This window comes from Agelaius tricolor, unplaced genomic scaffold (assembly GCF_023055355.1).
Source record: "Agelaius tricolor isolate 1412-34295 unplaced genomic scaffold, bAgeTri1.0.p SCAF_74, whole genome shotgun sequence".
In the NCBI taxonomy this organism is placed as follows: domain Eukaryota; kingdom Metazoa; phylum Chordata; class Aves; order Passeriformes; family Icteridae; genus Agelaius; species Agelaius tricolor.
Window position 1 is genome coordinate 277,764 of NW_027269334.1, and position 24,734 is coordinate 302,497.

The 24,734-nt window shown below is 43.3% G+C and overlaps 2 protein-coding genes across 10 annotated transcripts in view; both read left to right on the forward strand.

Moving 5' to 3' along the window:
- The window catches only part of ARHGEF5 (Rho guanine nucleotide exchange factor 5), a 33,304-nt gene extending 28,154 nt beyond the window's left edge, over positions 1 to 5,150 (forward strand). For all 9 annotated transcript variants that reach the window (XM_071418066.1, XM_071418065.1, XM_071418058.1 and 6 more), the window contains 7 exons: positions 272 to 346; positions 1,145 to 1,234; positions 1,533 to 1,687; positions 2,354 to 2,515; positions 2,891 to 2,961; positions 3,292 to 3,396; positions 3,593 to 5,150. In XM_071418066.1, coding sequence (XP_071274167.1) covers positions 272 to 346; positions 1,145 to 1,234; positions 1,533 to 1,687; positions 2,354 to 2,515; positions 2,891 to 2,961; positions 3,292 to 3,396; positions 3,593 to 3,747 — 813 coding nt within the window. In that variant the 3' untranslated portion in view covers positions 3,748 to 5,150. The remainder of the gene's footprint in view (positions 1 to 271; positions 347 to 1,144; positions 1,235 to 1,532; positions 1,688 to 2,353; positions 2,516 to 2,890; positions 2,962 to 3,291; positions 3,397 to 3,592) is intronic.
- Positions 5,151 to 8,500: 3,350 nt separating this feature from the next.
- NOBOX (NOBOX oogenesis homeobox) lies at positions 8,501 to 24,272 on the forward strand. The gene is made up of 9 exons (XM_071418042.1): positions 8,501 to 8,567; positions 10,958 to 11,578; positions 11,963 to 12,069; positions 12,204 to 12,322; positions 13,235 to 13,368; positions 19,257 to 19,521; positions 20,015 to 20,322; positions 22,366 to 22,668; positions 23,205 to 24,272. The coding sequence occupies exons 1-9, from the start codon at positions 8,501 to 8,503 to the stop codon at positions 23,228 to 23,230; spliced, it is 1,950 nt and encodes a 649-aa protein (XP_071274143.1). The 3' UTR covers positions 23,231 to 24,272.
- Positions 24,273 to 24,734: the final 462 nt, after the last annotated feature.

A 24,734-nucleotide genomic window follows, 5' to 3' on the forward strand; every position in this document is an offset into this window, starting at 1 on the left:
ACAAGTCTATTCTGTTCATACGTCCATTTGTGGTTTAGCTAGTGGTTGCTTCCTATGCCATATAACTTCTATGTGATAATTAATACAATTTAGATTTACAGGAATCACTGGTCAGTATGACTTAACAGTGACATTCTGCATCTCAATTTTTTGGCTTTCTTGTCTCCACATGTCATCAGCTACTTCTGCTTTATTATTTATTGTACTCTTCAGTGGTGGTAATGACCACCTTTCCCTGTTTGCATCGTGAAAATCATCTTTTCTCACACAGAATATCCTGAAAAGAACTCGGCCTGGGTCTGTGGAGGAAGTGCAAGCAACGCAGGCCTATGATGCACTTGAAAAGGTAAAGGTGCCTACCCTTTCTGCAGCCTTACCTTTGTCTCTAATTAGTCAACTCCCACCCTTGTCCCTGCAAGAAAATCTTGCTTTAAAAAACCCCACAGCATTACTCTATTGCATCCCTTCCTCTTATCCTGTTTATTATAGAGGCAAGGTTTAAAGTTTTCTAGGACAAATGGTTATCTAAAATTTGTACAACTTCATAAGGTGGATTGTTCTGTCTAGTAATGATTTGACCTTCCAAAGGAGAGCCACCAGGATGGTGAAGGGCTTGGAGGTGAAGACAAAAGGAGTGGCTGATGTCTGTTCAGCTGGAGGAGACGGAGACCAGATCTCACAGCAGTTTTGCAGCTTCCTCATAAGGGGAAGAGGAGGGGCAGGCCCTGATCTCTGCTCTGTGTGACCAAGGACAGGACGCGAGGGAATGGCTGGAGCTGTGTCAGGGGAGGGTTAGGTTGGATATCGGGCAAAGGTTTCTCCCCCACAGAGTCATGGGGCACTGAACAGGGTCCCCCAGGGAATGGTCACGGCCCCAAGGCTGCCAGAGCTCCAAGAACATTTGGACAATGCTCTCAGGCACAGGGTGGGATTATTGGAGTGTTCGTGCAGGGCCAGGAGTTGGACTCAATGATCCTTGTGTGCCCCTTCTAACTGAGAATATTCTCTGATTGTAATATATACTTTTTTTGCAGGAGGATGCCTAAGGAATTGTCACTTATGCTGACACCTAAGGGGCTCCTGGGAGTAGTACTGATCCCACCATGCAGTTCTGCTCTCACTGCTTATCTGTTTTCCTCTGCAGCTCATCAAGGATTGCAATGAGAATGTCCAGCGCATGAAGAGCACTGAAGAGCTGATCTACCTCAGCCAGAAGATTGAATTTGAGTGTAAGGTGAGCTCACCCATTCCCTGGGCCTTGCTCTAGTCTAATGTATTTTCTGTCTTTCCCCACAAAACCACTTTTTGTTCTCCTCTCAGAGAACCCAGAGCTGTTGAACCAGAAGCTCTTCATCAGTGCTTCCCTTGACCAATCATTCATGTCAGCCTTCTCATGAAGGTGCCTGCCATGACTTACACCTCTCCAGCTGGAGAACTGAAAGCACAATTCCTCAAGAGAAAGGCAAAAATGCAAATCCAAAACTCACAGGGACCCTTCTTCTTGTGCATAAATATTTATTTTTGTCTTGCAGATATTCCCACTCATCTCACAGTCAAGGAGACTTGTGAAATGTGGTGAGTTGACAGCACTGGACTTCAACAACCTGAGTCCAAAATGGAAAGTCACGACCCGGCCCATCTACCTGCATCTTTTCAATGACCGTCTGCTCCTGTCTCGGCCCAAGGAGTGAGTGCTTCAACACAATTCTTGCTGCCCCTTCTAAAATACCTGTCTCTTTCGGGGTCTGTGCTTTGGTGACAGAGTCCTTTCCCTCTGCCTGCCAGCAAGTGGCAGTCTTTGTCAAGTCACTCTCCTGTCCCGACTTGATGTAAGTATCATGAAAGTATGTGGAAATTGATAGTCCCAGCGCTTAATTACATACTGTAATACAATAACATATCTTGTGGTCCCTAGCACAACATTTTGATTCTGCCTTTGCATCTCTACAATGTGAAACACTTGAACAATAACCATTTATTCTAGTTTTACTTGGTAAATAATTTCTTCCTAAAGCACAGTATGAGGACTAGTGAATGTGCAAATCACTGGTTTGTCAAGAGAGTTGTTGGTTAGTTGTGTTGGGGTTTTGAGGGTGGTGAGTTTGTTTTTAAGCTGTAAGCTACCAAAAAAATTCTGACAGGTCAGAGGTTAGTATTTCTACCCTTTTCATTAAATCTTTTCTCTCTCTTCTTTGGTCTTCTGAGACTTCTAACAAGAGCACTGCTTAGGATGTGTGAAGCAGATGAAGACTCATTAAAAGCTTTTTGCTTTCCTGCAGACTATGTGACTCACTATGTAACCCTCATAACCTTAAAACTCTCACCTTGTTTTGTTCCTCCTGTTGACCTGCAGGGGTGGACGTTTCGTTGTGTTTGACCATGCTGCTTTCTCGTATGTGCGCGGGGAGAAGTGTGAGATGAAACTCCACGGGGCAAACAAGAATCTGTTCCGTCTCTTTCTGCTTCAGAATAACCAGGGGAAAAGAGTAGAGTTCTTGTTTCGGACAGAGACACAGTAAGAGCTCAAGTTTACCTGTGGTATATCCCATTACCATGGCCAGACACCTCCTGGTAGCCTGATGATTGTCCCTCAGCTATTCAAATGCTGAAATAGCAAATTCAGCTGCTAAGCAGAAGTCTTGAAAAGCATCCTCTTGCTATAACTATTTCCTTGTGAAACACCTTCCCCTCTCTCATCATAGTTGCTCATACAATACTACCACATTATGTCATACCATCAGCCTCCAAAAATGGGAATTTTTGCCTTTTCCTACCTCCTTTCTCAGCTTCCCTTTGTGTGAGCAAACACCCCTCCACTCCACGTTATTTCAGTCACCAGACTGTCATCCCTCACACTGAATGCTGATACCTATTCTGTGCTGTATTCCAGCAGTGAGAAGCTGAGGTGGATCTCTGCTTTGGCTCCTCCGCGGGGAGAATTGGACCTCCTGGAATGCCCTGGTGAGACTGCTCTGCTGCTACAGCATTGGGGGTGGACTGGCTTGCAGGAGTCACAGGCACTGTTAGGTGGGATACCCCAGAAGGATTCCAAGCCAGAATACTTGGGGTTTTGTAGATAAAGAACATACTTATGGGCTTTCCCTCAGTGCTGGGTGCTGCCAGTTATTGTACATGTTTTAACGCTTCATTTTAGATGAAGACCTGCAGTGTTCCTTCTAGTTCTCAACTTTTTATTTGGGCAGCTCCTAATTCTCCACCTCCTCTGGAGCTGATGTCCACAGGTTTACTGTTGCTTTCCGATATATCAATGTGATCTTTCCTCCCCTTCAGATGCACCACAAGTTCAGTGCATAAAGACTTACAAGGCTCGGGAAAATGATGAGCTGGCTTTGGAGAAGGCAGATATCATCATGGTTATGCAGTACAGCAATGATGGTGAGCAGAATGAACAGTGCCTGTCTTAAACTGTAGGACTGAGAGTGCAGAGGGATTCTTCATCTTCTTTAGTGTGCTTTATTTGGAAGCCGAAAGAGGATCTTTTCCTTTGCTCTTAGGGTCTTTTTGGAGGGGGCTTTTTTATGAAAAAAACATGTGACTTTTGCCTCATGTTGTGCTTTTCCCCACACCACAGGGTGGATAGAAGGAGTAAAACTCTCAGACCGGGAGAGAGGCTGGTTCCCCTCGGAACACGTGGAAAACATCTCCAGCAAACACATGCGGCAGAAGAACCTGAAGGAGGAGCAACGGGTGAAGAATGCCAAGCAGCAGGTCTTCTGCAAGAAATAAGGCTCTGTTTGGACCTGTACAGTCTCCCTGCCATGGGGAAACCATGGCTTTTCTATCGTGCCTCAGAAGAAATGCCTCTGTGAAGAGCATAATACAAAGCACTTTGACAGGACCAGGTGCTTTTTGCCAAAGAAAGTGGGAATTCAATCAGGAAAAACTTCCTCTCTGTCAGCAGGACTATGGCAGCAAGAGGAGGGATAAAGGTTGCATGTATTGCTTGCTTTGTGGTAGTAGGGAGGGACTTAAATCAGATAGAGGTCTGGGGTCTGGACTTCTGAAAACATATTCCTGGTTTTGCCACTGACAAGTTGTGGGACTTTATGAAAGTCACTTCAGAGTTCTGCCTCAGTTTTGCCATGTGCAAAATGGGGGTAAACTTACCTACCTCACTGCATGTTGTGAGGCTAAATTCACTAGTATTAGCAGCCTGAGAGCTTCAAGTTCCTGAGAAGGAAGGTGCTAAGTGCAAAGCACAACAGAGCTGAAGAGAATATTCCGTTTGAATATCCTCTGGATACCTTCATGGCGTTGATCTCCATAGTGTAATTTCCATTTAGGGCAAGTTATGTTTTAGATCATGCAAGTCTACAGGGATTTAGATAGGCAAATATTTCATTGTACCCAAATGCTGTTAAGAGTCCTTGACAGCATTACAAAATCCATTGGAATTAAGCAGTTTTCAGAAGCCACTGTGATGATTTCCCCCACATAAGAAGTATCATGCTGAGAAACCTGCTTCCAAAAGGTCACCTCCCTTCTGAACAAGCATCCCACCAAGCCATCTGAACTGACCTTTTTTTTAACTCTGCCTCCCCTTGGAAGATCAGTGACTTTTACAAAGATTTATATTTTGTGTTGGTACATGCCCTGTACAAAATAACCAGGACTAGGCACATGCAATGAAGTGGCACTTTACTGCTGCTCTTACTCTGATTGCTGATGTGGTATTGCATGCACCATTTTGCACACTTATGGAGAACACTGAGATATTTAGCCACTGTAGAGAAAGGCAAAATGTACACCAGGGTCTTTGTTCTTTCTAAGGACTCTCTGGTTTTAAGTCCAGTTTACATGCATTTGTGCAGAACCTGTTTGAGGATATGCCTTCAAGTGTAAAATACTGTTTCTGTGTTAAAGTGTTCAGTTCAGTCAATGCAAGATCAAGTTTAAGAATCAATACACCAAAGAAAGCCACGTGTAGCCTCTTGCATTTAATATATTTGAAGAATTAGTTACCTTTGTATCTCCAGCTTACTGTCTCTGTAACATTCTGCCTTTAAATCCCATTTACATTGTATCTAGAATAGCTTATTATGGCCTATTTATATCAATAATTTTAGCTGGATTAAAAGAAAAAAGTTGCTTTTAGTCCTAATAAACTCATGCACTTCTCCAGTTAAAAAGCTTTCTGCTTGCCTTGTTACTTAGGTTTTCCTCTCAAGTGTAAGTAATTCAATTTACTGAATATACATGCAGTATTTTTTGCTATAATTTTCCTTTCTAAGTGACTGTTAAGTACAAACAGGTCTCTTTAGCAGAGGCAGCGATGAAAGCTGGGTTTATCCAGCCTTAAGGTTCTTCAGTATTATCCCCAGCCCTAGAGAGCTGATGCTGCAGCTCTTCCACAGTGGTGTTAGTCATGCATAACTGAAGGTAGGCTGAAGGGATGAACTACAGAAAATGGGAGTTCAGCCCACTAGAGCAGAAGGACAGGACCCAGTTATTCAACTTTTAATCTATGGTCAGACAACAATCTGCTAACACTTCCCCTCCCAGAAGGACTGGAGCTGTTCCTGAGCTAAGAGCCAAAGCAGAGCTCTACCTCAGACTCACACAAGAAGGGTTATAATCCTCCTCAAGACCCAGAATATTCAGATATCCCAAATGCCTGCTTGTCCCAAGCTGTCATGAATTTATGCAGTTCCAAGTCCCCAGGATTGTCAGTGTCTCAGGTGGGACATAAAATGCTGCCATGGGATCACTTCAGCTGTATAAGGTCACCTCACACAGGCAGTTGGGGCATCCCACATCCACTTCAGCTTCATCCAGGAGGAGCCAGCCATATATATTCCCATTCTAAATTAGAAGTCATCTTGTTCAATATCTCAGGTTGAGAGTTCTTTACTCTTTCAAACTCTGCTCTTGAAAGCAAGCAGGCAGATTGTTCATTAGAGCCTCCAAAGTGGTAAAGTGGTTTCTGTGCTTAAGTCTGTATGTTGTTAAAATTCCACTTGATATAGGAAACATCAAGGGTACTGTTGTCATAATTGACAGCACTTCTCTACTCTTTTTAACTAGTTGGATCAAAGGTTAACTTGTCCCTGTCACAGGTACAGCCTTTATTTCCTGATGTCAGGCCTTTGTATGTTGAGGAGCATTTAAAGGTCAGCTTACGCTTCTAAGAACAAGTGCTTATACCCTGGGTTACTTTGATTTCTCACATTTCAGACAGGCCTCAACTTCTCACTATTTAGTTAAACTTTTAGCCCCAGCACCATCCTGCCACCAAAATCCATAAACAAATCTACACTGAAACTGATTGACATATCTTTGATTTGTACAAACTTAATCAAACTAGTACAATATCCCTCCCAACTGCACATCACAATACAGGAATCAAGTTAGTGGAATGCCTACTGTGTCCTATGACAGTCTTAATTGTGCCACAATTTCTCCCCACATTATCTAATGTGGATTACCTGATTTACCAGATAATCAGTATTAAACAGAAGCATAGGGTATGTCATACAAATCCCAACACTTTCCTGCTATTCACAAAGATTCTGTGAGAGGTGGCACTGGATCTTCCCCGGGAACCTGTGGAGACTGACACGAAGTGTATCTGGACAAAACAAATTCAGGATTTCTGAAAAAAAGAAATAATTAAAGTCAACACTCAGAGGGCAGTTACACTATTTTCTTTTTGTGAAAAGGACAGCAATGAAGTACAAGCATGAGCTGCATTTAAAAAGTTTTGTTGAGAAGCTGAAAAGTCAGGGTGTATGTCTGAAAATCAAATTTTATGACTGCTGACATTTTTCATAAAAAGTAGTTTAAAATACATATAAAGTAGTTTAATATATGTAAAGGTATATATATATGTGGTATATATATATATATATATATATATATATATATATATATTTATATACACACATACATATCTACACATATATGTATGGCTCAAAAAAACCCCCCAAAACTTCTAGTGCTGGAGACCTGTGATGGTCCTTCCTCAAGGAAAATAAATAAAAGTATTTTCCTAGGTTATTATTTTCACAAAAAAAGATGATATTAGGACCAAAAAAGTGATATTAGGACCAGAGTTCAGTAAATAAACACAACCTTGCTCAGAAACAACTTTTAAAGCAGATAGTGTTTTTTTTTTGTATTTGCATTTTTTTCTAATATTGAAGAGGTCCCATGACCCTCCAAGATGTGTCTTGTCAGCTGAATCCTGTTAACAAATTAAATGCCATTTTAGTTCCAACTTCTTGCGGCTGATGGCTGAACCAGGTGCACTGTTAGACCAATTATACTGGCTCCAAAATGTTGGCACAGATCTTTCAGCTTACACTCGTTTAACCTGATGAAATGATTCAGGTGAAAGCATGTGCAGAAGCAAGGCTTTAGAAGCCAAAAGTAAACCTTGAAATGAAGACAGGAATTTTGAGTCAGGAGAACAGTGCTGTGCCAGCGAGACGATGATGAGCCAATAAACAGGAGGAGGATGAAGGTTGTTCTGTTTTGGTGCATAAGGACGTATGTCTCATTCTTCATGCAAGCACTGCCTGGTGCTGGTCTCTTAGGAGCCTTCTTTTTACTAAGAATTGTTAAGCATTGAAAGGACACAAATTACAGCACTCAAAAGTCAGGAAGTGCCATTTGTTCCTTGCAGCCCCCAGCTGCTGAAGAACTAGAAGTTGCTGGACACCTAAAACAAATGTGTTCCTGCCAGGCCACCGGAAAAGAACACAATCACAGAATTCTTAGGGCTGGGAAGCATCTCTAGCGATGGTCTAGTCAGGGTATCCAGAGCAGGTGACACAGAAACGTGTCCAGATGAGTTTGGAATGTCCCCAGAGAGGGAGATTCCATTCCCTCCCTAGGCAGCTGTTCTAGTGCTCTGCCATTCTCTACGGAAAAAAAGGTCTTCCTCATGTTGAGATTAAACTTTTTGTGGTTTAGTTCACGGCTATTGCTCCTTGTCCTGTCGCTGGCCACAACTGAAAAGAGTCTGGCACCATCCTCATGCCACCTATTAAAGATTATTTATATGGATTACAAGATCCCCTCTCAGTTTTCTGCAGCCAGAACAGACCCTGCCCCTGCAGTCTCTCTCACTGTAACATTCCAGACGCCGTATCATCTTTGTTTCCTTTCGCTGGACCCTCTCCAGTAGCTCCTTGTCCTCGTACTGAGGAACGCAGAACTGGGTCTAGCAGTCCTGACAACGAGGTCCCCTCCATCCACGGGTAGCGAGTTTTGCAACACCAAAGCGCACACGGCGATATTTCAGCTAGCTCCTCACGGGGAGCATTCTTCCTAATATCCTCACCAAGGCTGGAACACTCCCGTTCCCTCCGTGTGGACAACAGGGGCCCAGCGTGGTTCCCGTGGAGGGGGGAGGGGTAGGGCGGTCTCCCCCGCTGTGCCCAGGTGGCCCTGATGAGGCGGCCGGGGCCGGGCAGGATGGGCGGCCGGGCGGGGCATTAACCGGGCCGAGTCGGAGTGGGCCCGCCACGGAGCCGGCATGGACGGGGTGGACAAGGAGCAGCAGCCGGAGGACCGGGCGGCTAGAGGGCTTGGAATGGGCTATGGTAAGGGTGTGGATGAGGGCAGGGGGGATGAGTGATACCGGCTCGCCCTAATAACCGGGGGGAGGCACCCGGCAATGAGCCTAATGAGCAGCCCCGGGGGAGGATAACCGCTCCTCAGCGATGTTATCTAGGCACTCATTAGCCTTCTACGTCCTGGGCCCTGCGACTGGGAATGATGGATTCCCCGGCCCTCGTGTTCCCTGCTAGTAAAAGCACCTGGCTTGGGGCAGGGGGTCTTTGTGTCATACCGAGCAGCTCCCGCTACCTCGGGGTTTCTCATTTGCACGTTCCTCGCTGTCCAGTTTTCCCCCTCCTTGTGTGGAGGTACCTCTGAGGCTGTTCCTTTTCCCCTGCCGTGTGTGTGTTCAGGTGGTTTTATACCAAATGCCCCAAACAACCCTAAAAACCTTGCAGATGAAGTGGTTGACTTTTTCCGAGGAATGTCTAAGGAGGTGGCTGTGAAATAGAAAAGGGGGCTTGGCTTGCTGTAAGCGCACCAGGTGTTCCACACTACCTATTCCTTAACACCCACTTGTTAACATCCCTTCTCCTTCTATTTTTCTAAAAGAGGGACAAAGGGATGTTCAGTCTGGTCTCTGAATTATAGGAGAAAGGAGTGGTTTTATAACGCCCTTTGTTACCAAGGCCCATCTTTCTCTCCAAACTTGGTTTTCATTTCAGCTCTTTTCCTTGGCAGTCCCAAATGGTTGTGAGATTTTTGTTATCTGTTCTAGAAATAAAACACAGCAGTTTACTTTCACTTGGAGGACTATTTCTGTAAAGAATATTAAACTCCCAGGTGCCCACATAAGACTTGGACACTTGTGATGTAAACACATACTGGGGTTTGCATAGAAACAGGTAAAAACCCTGCTCAAATAATGTGAAAATACTTTTTTTTTCCCTCACATAATGAGTGAGATAAGCTCAGAGGCAACCAGGAGGATGGTGGAAAAAGGAATTATATAGACCAGAGACCTCTTCTTCCTCATTCAGTTCTTGACTCTCCCCATCAGGATATTATAAGCAGTGGAAACTTGTTGCTGCTTAACAAGATCAAATTATTATAGCTGCATAGTTTCCTGCTTCTGTTTTTTTCCCCTGCAACTAATTTGGTTCTCTTAATCCTATAAAAAGCAAATTAGATGCTCTTGGAGTAGCCTGCCATCCCCTCATACTTGTGTGAAATTTCTCTGGTCGGCTTGGAATTGTGGGGATCTTCCTTGATTAACAGTTGTTTCAGAAAGAGACATTGAGGCAGAAGCAAATCCTTTATTTTGGCATTGCACTAATACATATCAAAAGCAGAGCACAGTGAAATGAAATTATTTGTATCTTTTTCCCCAAAAAATTAAACCATCAAGTTTCTCCGTTGTCATATGCTATTGAAATGCTGCCAACAGTCTGCTCAAACTTTCTTCTCTCCAGACAAAGGCAAATACGTGGGTTTGGGTTTATTATTCTACTTCCTATTCTTATGAAATAATAACTTTAAAAAAAAAAATTAAGTAGCAGAAATCACACAGACTTACACATTCTGAGCCGCTTGGGAGATTTTTGGAAATTTTTATTTGGAAATGTATGTGCCAGCTGGGAAAGTATAAGGCTTCTGTATTATTCTGTTGCCTATTTTAATTATTTATCTTGCTGTGTTCTTTCTGACCTGTCTTCTACTATTTAGTCTTTCTTATTGTAACACACTTTGGGGTTTTTGTTAAACTTAGTTGGATTTCTGTACCTAATTTTGTCCTTATCCCCTTATTTCACTCCCTATCTCGTAAATCTGTTATTCAGAAGTGTGGCTGAAGCTGCAGAGAAATAATTTAAGGCGGTTATTAGAAGTTTGTACAATTAATAGTTGTTTGCTTGGCCAGCTTTGGTATGATAGAACTCCATAAAAGTAAAAAAGTGATTATGTTTGTCAGGTAATCCCTGCTGACAAAGTAGACCAGAATTTTGCTTCTGTCCTTCTTCTGCTCATTTTAATAAGGTGATGGGATCTTGTCAGGTCATTGATTTTTGTTCTGTTGCTTATTCCAGAGACCTGTATTACCCCTGAAGCTGTTTTCCCACAACTGTATTTGTAATATGCAAGCTTCCCTTTATTCTCTGTGTCTGGAATTACCCTCTTCTGTAGTTTACGTTTGCTTTTAAAAAGAGGCTTTTCTAGTCACACATTTGAATATCTCCATATTGACCATATCAGCTTCTTTGCTGTTGCTTTCCTGGCATCACCTGTCTTTATTCTGAGCTCTCTTGTCACTGTTGGGTTTTGTTGTGTGGTCTTTTCCTTCCCCCAGAACTGAAACTCCTGATCCAGGCACATCCAGCTTAGGCAATGGTCATGTGGCGTGGGGTTTGGATTTTTTTCCCTCATTTTTGCCTTGCAGAATTCCATGATGAGAGGGAGAATATGCTGCTGAATACAGAGCACCTTGTGGTGGATGCTGATGCTGTTGGTGACCATGGTGCAGAGAGCAGTGTGCTACCTGAATTCCCAGGCACAGTCAGACAAGAAATAGTTGAGGACAACTTGGGAACAGAAGACAGGAATAGCTCTGTAAAAGAGGTGGAAGAAGATGAGGGATGCAGCACCCTGCAGGCAACTGGGTCATCTCCCAAAGGCTCTGTTGTCCTTGATAGCCAGCACGACTTTGCCTTGGTGTGTGAGCAACCATTGGATTTCTGTGGTGACACGAAGGTTGGATTAGCACAGGAGCCCACAGGTCAGTCAGGGTCACAAGAGCGCTCTGAGAGTTACTGCCCTGCTGAGATTGAAAAGGAGGCGAAGAAGGGAAAAACTAAGCAAGCATCCAGTGGAGTGGCTGGAGCTGCCTGCAGGCAGGAGGAGATCGGCCTGGCCCCTCACCAATCCAAAGCTCCAGCCAGCACTGCAGCTCAGAATTCCTATGAGGGCTCTTCAGTCCTGGAGTCCAGAGGCAGCTGTGATGTGGCCAAGGGAAAAAAATCCTTACCTGTCAAGAAGAAACCCCGCACCTTCTATAGTGCAGGTAGATCCCAGGGCACACACTGGCACACAGTGACATTGGCAGTGCCAGTGGCACTCGGTGTTCCCTTCCCAGTGCTGATGTGCTCTAACTGGTATTGCATTGCACTCCACACCATTAGGTGTATGAAGACTTCCACTAATAAAGGTTGCTGAGTGTCTTTCATTTGAAGCATCACTGGCAATGCTCTTTGCTTTTGAAACAGCTGAAGAGGATTTTTGTTTATTTTTGTGGTTTATTTAAAAAAAAATCATTTCTTACTCATATATTTCTAGTATAATAAAAATGTCCAATTTTTTTCTGTTTCCCTCTCTTTTAAATTTTTTTTCTTATTTTCTTGTCACATACTTCCCATCTCTCTCTCTTTCGACAATGCATCATTTCTAGAGCAGCTAGAAGAGCTGGAGAAGATGTTCGAGGAAGACCACTATCCTGACAATGAGAAGAGGAGAGAGATTGCAGCTGTGGTTGGTGTGACACCACAACGTATCCTGGTAATGCCTGCTGGGGGACAGTGCTGCCTGTGGGTCTGTGCAGAAAAGGGATGGGCAGGGACTGGGACACTGTCATTGTCCCCATGTGTAGATGGTTTCTTCCCTGAATGCATTTCTTTCTTCCCATTTTTCAGGTCTGGTTTCAGAATCGCAGGGCAAAGTGGAGGAAATTGCAGAAGTTGAGCATAAAAGGCAACAGAAAATATCCAGCATCATCAGCTCTGTCAGTCCCCTTTGGATCAGAGGGCTATGGGTAAGGAACTTACTCTGTTTTCTCATTTTTCCACAATTGATACCTAAGCAATTAAATATTTTCTTTTGCCATTTCCCCTTCACCTTTTAACAGTGAATAGCTGAGCACTGAGTTGGACCTAGGTAGCCTGTCAGATTTCTGGGCAAATTGTGATGGACCCTCTTAAAAGTCCTTTTGATTAACCTGTAACACAGATTAATCAAATTAATTTTGAACTAAAACGATTGAAATTGCTCTGGCTGAAATCATGTAAAGAGCAAGGGATGAGGTAGAAAAGATTTATAGTAGATTTATGGAATCAACTCTTCATTTTTAGTTTCTGTGAATGCATCAGCCAGGTGCTTTGGGTGTGCTTGGGGATTCTTTTAACCCAGTTCTCCCACTACTACTTTCCATTTCCATGGATTTTCACTTGGTGATGGAAATGCTGCTTGATTAGATCAGCCTTAGAAAGTCATGGACTTCTTTGAGGAAATCCAAGGTAGCAGTTCTCATACGTGAGCAGAGGACATTATTGGGGGGAAAGAGAATATGTAAGAGGGTAGATGGTCTTTCAAGGGATAGTGAATGTGTGAAGAGAGAAATTAATCTCCATGGGGATGTATTTATGGCAATCTGGAGTGTCTTCTTATGAAGAAAACAGAATGAAAAGGGGAAAAGTTAAGTGGAAGAGGATAAATTAAAGTGGAAGATTGGAGAGCACCTTACTTCATTGCACTGTTCCTGCTGCCTCTCCTATTCAAGTGACCTGGGGCTGCTTCCCCGAAGACTTTTGATACAGCATTCCTTGCACTTGTAGTCAGACAGTGCTTTCCCTTTGCACCTGCTGGTGATGTAGGATTTGCTCCTTGTCTGACAGAGGAGTGCATGACTGTTCATAATGCCCTGCCTTGTCCTCTGTGTCTGCTGCAGGGCACCTCCTCTGCCCGTGCCTCCATTGCCTGACACTGCTGGAGACCAGCCTGACATGCTGGGAGGAGACCCTGGAGCTGAGAACTCCTCCAGCCTGCTCAGCACACATCCTGCATCACCCACCTCTGCCTCAGGTGAGACCCCGACCAGCATGTGTGTTTTGCACAGCTGCAGCATTAGCTGGTGGAGCTGGGAGGTTCCCAAAGGCTTTAGGAAAGACCATGTCAGAGCCTTATGCCATCAGTGCAGAAAGCGACACATCACTCCACAGGCTGAGAAAGTTGGGGCTGTTCTGCCTGAAGGAGAAAAAATTTTGTGGAAACCTCAGAGGACATTCTAGTATTTGAAGGGGCCTACAGGGAAGCTACAGAGGGACTTTTCATCAGGCACTGTAGTGGTGGGACAAGAGGGAATGGCTTCAAACTGAAAGAGGGGAAATTTAGGTTAGATATTAGGAAGAAATGCTTTCCTGCAAGGGTAGTGAGGCACTGGCACAGAGTAGCTGTGGACGCCACATCCCTGGCAGTGTCCAAGGCCAGGTTGCATGGGGCTCTGAGCAACCTGGGATAGTGGAAGTTGTCCCCACCCATGGCAGAGAGGTGGAATGAGGTGGTCCTTAAGGTCTCTTCCAATGATTCTGTGATTGTAGGTATGGCAGCTCACTGCTGATTGAGTCTCCACCAGTTATCTACCAGCATGGTGGTGCCTCTGTGCTAGTTCTGGAGACAGATTTGCAGTCCTTGTTTCTGTCCTAGCAGAAGCCAGCAAGGAATTCTGAATACGACTTCATAAGGTTAAGTGAGCAGGGCATTCTTCCGTAACAGCTGTTTGACAGTGGTCCAGCTGTTGTAAAGGATGAGGGGAATGTTCTGGTTCTGATGTTCTCCGTGGCAGATACACACTCCCCATATTCTTTAGATGGAAACATTCTGGTTACAGTCTGAACTACGTGAGCTGCATAAGGAAGGTGCACTCTGTGAACTGCTGGTGTTGTAAAGGCTCCATCAGCTACTCCACACCTTAAGACATCCAAAGGAGCTTCCTTGGCTTCTCCAGGCAGGACAGGTTTCCATATTGTTCGAGACCTTGAGGGAGTGAGAGTAGCTGAGTTCCAAAGCTGAAGGTTGAATTTAATCACTGTTGCAGTGGGGTTTTAAGTCAGTGGGGTGTGCTGTTCAACCAGTTTTCTACCTGAGCTCTGTTAAAAGATTGATGGCAATGAAAGAGAGAGGATTTGTCTAATTGTTTATTTGATGTGTGCAGTTCAAGAGCATTCCCTAGAGTCAGGAGTGCTCCCTAAAGCATTTCCTAGGTACATTTGTGTTTCCAAGTTGGTGCAATATGAAAAGATTTCCAAAGTGATGAGGACTCCACCACTTTCTTAGGGATGGATATCCCAAGCAGATGTGCTGACATGTGGTACTGCTGTGTGTGTTTTCCTGCTTCCCAGTGTAATTAATTCTTTGGAATTTCATGCCATTATGTCTGTCCCCTCGTTGTATTCTAAATATATCGGTATTTAGTTGTCAGTATTAAAGCCAGTTCCTGCAACTCATTTTCCAAGAATTACTCAAATTTTTTTATAGTGCTTTTACCTTAAAGGTATTTTGGTATGGTGGAAAGCAACTGTAAGTTTAGAATTCTTCATGTGTTGCTAAAAGTATGTTATTGAAATACTTTCTTTATAACCTAATCTAGTACTTCTGTCATTTAAATTTTCCTGTCATCTTCCCAAGGCAAGGACTCCTTTAGTCAATCCTATGACCTTTTTTACTATAATTCAGTCAGTTCCAGTTTTCCCACTTCTTGCGACAGAGTAAATATGGTCAAAATGTTTGAGTAATTCTGCTTTCAGAGTGATGAAATGGTGAAGTCTGTTAAGCCCTGTATTTAATTGGATAGAAACCAAGGTTTTGCAAGAGAATTCATTTAAAGGAAACAAACCAAGTATCTTCTGATTTTTATGCATTAGGAACCTCTCCTGGTTCCTAAAGTACCTCTGCTGAGACACTGTTTAGTCAGGAGAAAATATCAGGGAATCACAGAATGGTTTGAGTTGGAAGGGACCTTAAATATCATCTCATTCCATCCCTCCTGCCATGGGCAGGGGCACCTTCCACTATCCAGGTTGCTCAGAGCCCCATCCATCCTGGCCTGGAACACTGCCAGGGATGGGGCAGCCACAGCTTCCCTGGGCAACCTAAGCCAGGGCCTCACAGGGAAGAGTTTACTTCTAATATCCAACCAAAACCTACTCTCTCTCAGCATGAAGCTATTTGCCCTCTTGGATAATGTCTGTCAGAGAAATAAAGTTTAATTTAGGGACATGATCTTGTCCTCTGCTTGCATTTCTTTCTGGGGGATCTGCACGCTGGGATGCAGCTCTCCATGTGGAAAACACAAGCAGTTCTTTCTGATAGGAAAGAAAGGTCCTATCTGAATTCTTGATGCAATGTGTAAGGAAGAAAAAGGGCAAGTGTCCTCTCTGAGGGAAAAGACTGATATTACTTGTAGAGAATCCTTGTAGAAGAGAGATCTGCAGGGCTATCCATGGATTGCCTGTTTTCTTTATTAGGGTATCTCAGAAAATGAAGGAGACAAAACTTGGATAGGATAAAATCCAAATTAACAGGAGCAAAACAAAAGAGAAAACAGATGAATGAAAAAGGTTATCAATTTACAAGGCAAAACCAATTGCTTAATAGTGTCCCTTGTGAAAACAGCTCATGTATGGTTTTAGCAAAAGCCTCTGGGATTTCTGCATCGTGGTACACTTGGACCCACAGAGTGTGACCTGTTGGAGTGGCTATTCAGATGCTTTCCTTTTTAACCACTTTCAGCAGGACAAGAAAATTACTTAAGTGCATGAGACCTTTGTGGAGTGTACAGTGCTGCAATTTCCATTGTTTTTCCTTGCTCTATCCAGCAGTTCTGACTCTTGCTATGTGGATTTGGCTTGTTTGTTTTTTTTAAATGTCCCACTGTTTTTACCAGTTCTCCAACCAAGCTGATTTAAAATGTCAGTGAGTTGTATTTGAGATGTGTGTTACCTTGCTGGTGGTTACAGCTTCTGATTTAGATATAGTAGCCACACTACTTGCTATAAGAGCCTCTTGTGACTCAAAACTTCAATTTTGAGCTTGTTTTGATCTTAGAAATGTTTTGCTGGTGGTTTTTTTTCCACTTTTGCTAGACAGCATGATTACAATTAATGGCTTTTTTTTAGACACTGGTAATTATTTGAAGCTTTTCTTGGTCTTCTGAGATTTCTTGCTGATACATATGTATCTGTGATTAATTGGCTTGTGTTTTCTTTAGAGGTAACCCATTAGAAAGAAAAGTTCCTTTCTGTGCCTCTGGTAGAGAGGAGATTTTTCTGCCCCACTCGTGTTTTTGCAGGAAATCCTTTGTTTCATGTGTTTGCCTTGCTGAGGACACCTGTCAGGAGCCCAGCCTGTCCAAGTAACTCTGTTAAGCAAATAGCTAGGTGATTAAATTCACTGGCAGAAATGGGATTGTAATGGAAATCTTGGGAGCAATTGGATGAAGCTGGATATGGCTTGTCAAAGAACAGTAAATAAATTACAAGCTCCAATGACTTCACTTATATGACTCTAGCTTTCAAACAAATTTTGAACAAATTTCTTTTTCTCATAATTTCAAGATGAGGATGAACCTATCAAAAGCTTTGTGATGGCCCTTGATGTTCCAGTAAAGGCTGCAAACAGAATAACCATTCTAGAGTTAAGTCAAGTGTAGTGCCAGGACTGGTTCTGCGATGTGAAGGTGTAAATGATTAAATTGCTCTTCAAAAATTCCCAAGGTTGTCTCATGGACTGAGAACCCAGAAGTAATGGAAGAAAGAAATAAAAAATCCTATTGTTACATTCCCATGTTCACTGGAAAGCCTTCTGAGGTTCTCTCTCTCAGAACATCAGCATCAGGAAGAGCCACAGAATTGTACAATGTAAGCATTATGTCAAGCCAGGGGTCAGAATTCTTCATGGAACAACTCTGGAATCTTCTGTAGATATGCCAGATTCAGCAGATATGACTTCTCTGGGAATTGTTTCTTCTTACTGCATTTGTGACTTTAGTTAGAAGACAAAATGTCAGTGTCTCTTTGAAAGGACAGAGAAGCAGAGGAGACTTTAGAAAAGGCTGAACCAGCTCTTTGGAGATTGAGGGTGCTGTCTCACAGTCTCACTGCCTGAGGATCCTATTGCCATGATCCACAAAGATTACCTGCACTAAGTGTTGCAAATATTTTTAAAAAACTAAATTATTCTTAGTAGGTATGGAGATAGGTTTAGAAATGATTTCCTGGGCTGCCTGTGTTCATCCTGAGGAAGAGCAGGGCCATCTGCAGAGCAGCTGTCATTACTGAACTGGAGCTTTGCCTGGATATAGACTGCTTTTCAGGTAAGTTGTGCCCCCCATGGCTGCTGTTCCATAACGTTTGTGTGAACATTCTGGGGCATAGTGGTCAGGGCAACCAGTGCTAAAGAAGGGTTTAAAAAAATCAGAAGAGATCTTCAGTTTCATTTCTGGCTAAACCAAACCCCAGGAATGCAACAGGTACACCTGAGATGCTGCCTGGCATGGATAAATAGTGTGGTCAAACAGAAAAAATAAACCACTGAGAACTGCCTGGGCATGTAAATGCTTTAGAGATGCCATCCTAGATTTTGCTTCAGTTTTCTGACTGAGCCCAAAATCAGGGCTATTGAAAACTTGAAAAGTTTTCATTGAAACATTTGATTCCTTCTCTCCATGGCTGCAGAGAATTGGAAGAAAACAGAATGTGGGAAGGTGCAATAAGAGGCACAAAACTGCCCAGCGCACTGGGCAATCTGAGAAACAGTGCTGCAAGATGAAGTGAAAACTCCTCATCAGCTCTCTGGACATGCATTCCAAAATTCTCTAAAGGCTGCTAATACTTGTGGCATCTTTATGTTTAGGTTTGTGTTTAAGGCCTTTGAGTCACACCTGGTGGAGTGCATTTGATGTTACTCTCTATGCCTGTAAGGGTGAAGTGCAGCTGCAGACTTTCCCTGAAAACTTTACAATGTGTGGGAGAGCTTCACCAGGGCAGCTGGTGATATTTTCTTTTCTCTTCCTCATCCTTGAGCTGGTTCAGCCTAGTTACCCTGGAGAAAACATTGCACCTTCCTGCACAGGTGATGGCTGCATTTGTGAAGAGAGAAGCCATTTGTTAATTGCCATAATAAGAGAGAAACTCATTTTCTTGCACCACGCCCAAGCTTCTTGAGCTTTGTGTATAATTGTTACTCTGGATCACCAGCATACCTGATTCTGATCATCAATTTCATTTCTTCTATTGTGTCTTTCCACAGAGGCTGTTCTGTAGGAAACTGTTCCTCTCTCCTTTTCCAGCAGAGGAAACAGGTCACCAAACAAGATTCTACCAACCAAAAGGTGTTGGTTTCCTTTCCCATCTCTCCTCTTCTTTTTCCCAAGGACCTTCAGCTGCCATTTCTACTTTTTTAATTTTTGTTTTTGGCATGACTCATCAGAGGCCAAACCGGGAGTGAAAATGTGTTTCAAAACAGCCTAGACAGTGGATTTGTAAAGGCATAGCTTTGTTTCATTCAAAGCACAGTTCATTTTTTCTAAAGGGTGATCTGTGCAGCACACTCCTCCCAGAGGACAGTAGAAATGGAAGATGACTGGGGATTGTTCCTGGCTCTTTTCCAAGAACTACTTTGCTTCAGTTGGCTGCCTTCTTGAGAGCTGGATAAAGATAGTATGCAGAGACAGAATTCACAAAGGTAATTTTATTTAACCAATAAACATCATTCTGTGTTCCAGAGAGCTTGCTACTACTCCCTTTTGCTTCTCAACAGCAGTGCTGGTACTCATTTACTTCTGTTCCCATCAATAACATCCACTCTTTCACTGGCATCTTGTTTTTCTGTCCTGGTCCTCTTGTCATTTCCTCTGCTTGCTCCTGCAGATTACCAGTGTGATGGCACAGTGTGACAGTCTGTTTTATTCACAGCCTCCTCGGTGGTAGGAATGTTGGCACCCTGTGAAGCACAAGCTCAGAGCAAGGCGCTGCACTTCAATCCCAGCAGCGTGGAGTGCTTCCCTAATCTTCCCAGTCCTCCTCCCATCCGCAGGGCCAGCCTGCCGCTCAGCCTAGCCTTCGACCCCCACAGCCACATTGTTCCCCTGATGCTGGACACGCCCAGCAATGAATGCAGCTTGGCCAGTCAGGAAAATGGCTCCACGGAATCCTTCTCTTACAGCGACCAGAATCAAGGGTAGGGGCAGATGAAAGGGTCTTTGAGAGAGATGAAAAAAGCAGCCCCTGGGAGACGCCTTGGGAGGGTGAATGTGGGACAAGGGATGAAGAATTAGGTGGGAGCATTCATGAAAAGTGAGAGGCAGAGTGACGATATACTTTAAAGGGAGTATGAAAAGCTATATAAAGTGCATAATAGGACAGGGTGCCTGCTATGAGACAGGTGCTACTTGTACTCAGAGTGGTCTTAGATTTGCATGCCTGTCAAGTGAAAGTGAGGGTGTTCAGGCTTTGGATCGTGCTTTGGAGAGTGGGAAGATAATCCCCACTAATACCCATTGTTCAAAACCCTGCTGTGAAAGCACTTTGCTCAAGTGGCTTTTGTTGCCCTTGTCCTGTGCCTGGCATTTGGGAGGAAGGGTTGGCAATAAAACAGTTGTTAATTGGATAGATTGGTGTAGCTGTTGACCCTCCTTTAATCTCTGGGTTGCCTCTCTCCTTGCTCTCCACAGCTTCAGTTCACCAGCTTCCTGCCCTTGTCTGGGGCAGCTGGAGCCTGCAGACAACCTGGAGGCCACCTACTGTCAGTACAGCAGCCAGGGGGGAATCTATCAGCTCTCCCAGTTGTGTCACCAAGGTCACCTGGCCAGCAATATGTTCTCCAGTGACCACCTTCCTCCTCCAACACCCCTGGAGTCCCATCCAGCTTTCCCTGACTTACCTGGCAACAGTGGAGCCATAACCTACGGAGCCACACGAGGCTATGTACAAAACCATGTGGGGGGACCAGTCATGCCACAGCAGCCAAGTGACAATTCAGGTAATTTTCTGAACTATTTTGGCATCCCGCTCCTCTGGAGTTGTTAAATGATACCCTGAAACATTCAGCATGATCAGTGGGTTCACTGATGACTGTGACAGAAAGAAGGAATGGTCCACATGCCTGCACAAATCTATAGATGTGCCCATCTTTCTCTCATTTAATTTCCTTGTATGCTTGTTTTTTTTTAAAGTGCTGAGTAACCTGTTCATTTGAATCAAAAGTTGCTACCCAGACTGCGCATGTCAGGAAGAGCATAAAATGTGAATGTGTCAGATAGTGCAGATGTTTTAGCTGCACTGGAGAAGTAACTTTTGTTTTCCAGGAGTGTCCTGTTGTGTACACGAACATCCCTTTGTTGCATGTGGTGGAAGTCAAGGGTACAAAGTGGAAAAGGTGCCACAGCAGATGAGATAGTTGAAGGTAGTGAGGAAAAACAGCCTTCTCTGTTTGGCTTCTGCAGAAACCAGTTTGAAATCATGTTATGTATCTTAGGGTAGTGCAAAAGAAGAGAGAGAGAGGAGCCAACAGAGTATGGACATAGATTCTTCCTCTGACTTGAATTTGCAACAGCAGTGAGATGAAGGCACTTCAGCATCATTTTCTGAAAAAAAAAAAAGCAACAAACAAAACAAACTCCTAGGTAAAAATGGCATTGTTGATCTCCTTGTTTTGTGTTTGGGCTTTGTATTTTGAAGTTATTCAAGCCCAAGTATAATCAAATGACAAACTGTTGTAGTTAATTCATTTAGACTGACAGGTTTGTTAAATTAAGGTCATGCTCCAAAAGCTCCATCCCTTGTCTTATGACGTGAGAGAACAGAGAGTTTTAGCCCACAGATGCTGCTGCTGTTTTTGTACCAGTTCTGTGGACCTTGTCAGGGAGGGAAGTCTGACTCAGTCTGACTCACATCAGGCTGCAAGCTGGCTCCTGTCCCCACTCTTCAGAGCTGACATTGTTCAGGACAGGTTGGCAGCACCCATGCTATCTAACACACTTGGCCCTGCTTGCCTGCTCTAGTTCCAAGGTATAATTATTATTTTCTGTGTTTTTTTCTGATGGGCCAGAAATAATGAGAGGGCTGTGCCCCAGACTGCATCAAATGAAATGTGTTTATAGCTTGATGCCCAAGTGTGTGTTGCATTCCTTGGGGCATGTTGTATGAGCATCAAGGGATGTGTAAAGGTGTAAGCTGGTGAAGTTGGAAGGTTGACAAAGGAACAGAGGCAGAGTTGATATTCTCTTACTCCATGCTTTTGTCCAGAGCACAATCAGCACTGAATGGCTTTTCTGTTATGCAGTGGCGATGACCAAGTTCACAGAATTATAGAATCCTGGAATGGCTTGGTTTGGAAGGGACCTTAAAGCTAATCCAGTTCCAACCCTCTGCTATGGACAGGGACACTTTCCACTATCCCTTGCTCAGAGCCCCATCCAAGCTGGCCTTGAACACTTCCAGGAATGAGACAGCCACAACTCCTCTGAGTTCCAGTGCCTTACCACCCTCACAAGGGAAGAATTTCTTTTTGAAAAGGTTCCAGGATTCCCAAAGTACAGGGCTGGAAACCAGTCTATCAGTGCAGACACACCTGCAAGTCTTACATCAGTACATAAGCAAGTGAGCAGCTTAGTTGAATTATGAATATTAATTAACAAAGTATTCCTGGTTTACAGCTTTTATAAATGTAAGTGAAGATTAAGTATCCATCTTATGCCTGGCAGAACTAACTTGGAAAATGGGACTGGAAAAAAAACTGGCGGGGTGTCTCTACTGTCATTACATACACTCAGGATCACTGCTGAGTGGCATGGATTTTTTTTTAGATTATAACAATGCTATGAACTTTGTAAGGTTTTCTTCCTAAGAACCATGTTTTGGTTAAATACACTGCAGTGTAAAGAGCAAAGTGATCCTTGCTCTGTGTGTGATGTCTGCTGCACAGCAGTGCTGTATTTGCACTGAGTAAAGCACAACACACACATCTTGTACTACATAGATATTATTTTCATTATTCTTCTTTTCTTGGTGGCTTTTCCCTCAGAAGATATCCCTGCCTATCCAGCTGTGCCCTGGAGTGATTTCTACATGCAGGGAGCTCCTTTCTCCAATCAGTTGCATTCCCAAATGCCTTTTTCTAGCATGGCAGGAGGGCAGTACTTCACAGAGCCGTATCTCCTTCAAGTGCCCAACAGAACAGTACTGGAATTCATGCCACAGACTGGAAGACAAAAGGGAGTGACACCACCAGAGCAAAGTTCCTACCAGAGCTACCAAACAGAGGCAGAGTTGGCAGCACTCGCTGAAAAAGAGGACTTAGAGAGGAGCAGCAATAAAGGAGAGACGGGTTGGTAACCAGCTAAATGTTTTCTTGGAGAAGGAGGAGGGGAAAGAGTTCCAAGACAGCAGTAGCTCCCCTGAATGCAGGATGAAAACTGTGGCATATATTTTTTGCGATCTGCTGCCTGAGACAGTTCCCATGATGTTACACCTATCTTAGATCCATCTGTTTTTTTGAAATGGGGACAGAAGACTCAGTAAAACAGGTGGCAAAGTTCTGTATTTTCTCAGAAATCATTGCTGTGAGCTGTATGGCTACACAGAACTGATTATTTCTAAGACTTCCAGAGACATGAACACTTCTTTTCAAGGCAAAACTTCACCAAGAAGGGAGAAGGGGAAGGGAGGGTTTTCTGTTTGGATTCTCAGGCTTTTATTTTGGAAACAGAATTACCTTATTCTAGAATTGTTGAAAGGTGTCATATGCCATAAATATTCTTTGAAAGGATGTCTTTGTGGGGGATGCATATCTAATTTTGAGATATGAAACATTTGAAAAATTCAAGGTGTCACATTTTCTTATGAGTCTGGGTTTTTTTTCAGAAACTAAAGAAGAAACTTATGACTGAAGCGGCACTCTGAGAAAAAAAGGAAGAGGAAAAATTGCTATTTTAAACTCTGCAAAACAAGAGTCAAAAAGAGACAAGGATAATATTATTTGCAACAGATGCACTTTTTATTTTATTTTTTTGGTTGTATTATTTTTTCTTGTTGCCATGATTATTTTCTTGCTGAAGAAAGAAGCAGGGATATTTCACTTAATCAAAGTTCCTGCCCTGTCTTGTTTGTTTTTTTGGTTTTTTTTTTTTGCAAATCTCCTGGCTTTTTCCTTCTTAATAAATTCTAATCTTGACCAGCCCTCAGACAGGAAAGAGCTGATACAGGAGCCAGAGTCCCGTGGGTGAAAATTTCAGATCATGCAAGTGTCAGAAGGTCTAGCTGCTCTCCTGGAATACACAGGAAGATAAACCAGAAGGAATAAGATATATGCAAAACAGGAGGAGAAACTCTAGCAACTGGGACTCCAGACAGCAAAAAAATGTCATTGGAAGTCCACCACTCATTTGGTGCTAGCCTTGAACTACTTCTAAAACAATTATTTTTGTTGTAAAACTATAACAATAAACAGCAGCAAGACTGTAACTATAAATGCTTGCAGTGTAACCAGATCCCTATTATTAATTGCTTTAGCATCCCATTTGAATTGATCTGTTTGAACTTGGCTTGATTGTCTTGGCTCCTGCTTTGCCTGGGACACATTTAATCTTTTTCTCTAAAATCACTGGTAAGCAGCGGAGGACTCCAGTGAAGAGATTGTTCATTCTGAGAGCAGTCCCCAGGAATTGTGCTTCCCAGAGGAGCTGTAACCACCTGGATCTGTAGGATGTGTAACATGAGTGGCTAAAATGGATGTCAGGCTCTGTTCTTGTGAGGAAGGACCATCATGTTGTAAGAAGAGGGCCAGGCATTTCTTTTGTTACTTGCTGTGTTTAACCCTGAATCTTTCCATTGGCTTTTAGATGCAGACAATGCCCAAATCATTTTTATATTTACTGTGATGTGAGTGTCCCTCTTGTACCTTGTGAAATAAGACCTGGTAATGCCTATTGTTTCAGTCTGACCATGGAGTGTCTGGCCGGAACTGGATGCTGCAGCTCCTCTCCTTTTTCTTCCTCCTGTACAACACTGGTTTATGTCTGGCAGTGGCTGAACTCTACTGAAAGACTAAGTAGTATAGCCAGGGACAGATTTTGTGTCTACAGCTTTGTGTGGCTATTCGAGAATTTCCGTTTCCTACAGCAAAAGTTAGTTCTTGCCTGTAATAAGCTGAGAATGGTTGGGAATGTGCATTAGTTCACTTGTTTCATTCATCCTCAGCTGAACAGCCTAAACCAATATTTTCAAGAGGTGTGAATAGGAGTTCTCATTGCAGTTACAAGCCACTCTGAAAGCTATTCCTGGTGACTGAAAAATTCATCATAGTGAAGACTGGCTGGGAATCTTGCCTGGATCCCAAACCAGCCCTTCCAGGTTTGGAAGAGGACAAAGCCAACAAAATGTCAGCTTGCTCAG

Bases quoted from the DNA above. Each gene is read 5' to 3' on its own strand.
- NOBOX (XM_071418042.1), top strand. From the start codon at position 8,501: ATGGACGGGGTGGACAAGGAGCAGCAGCCGGAGGACCGGGCGGCTAGA. The intron at 11,579-11,962 runs GTAGATCCCAGG...CATCATTTCTAG, and splicing joins CCGCACCTTCTATAGTGCAG to AGCAGCTAGAAGAGCTGGAG. The intron at 22,669-23,204 runs GTTGGTAACCAG...GTTTTTTTTCAG, and splicing joins CAGCAATAAAGGAGAGACGG to AAACTAAAGAAGAAACTTAT.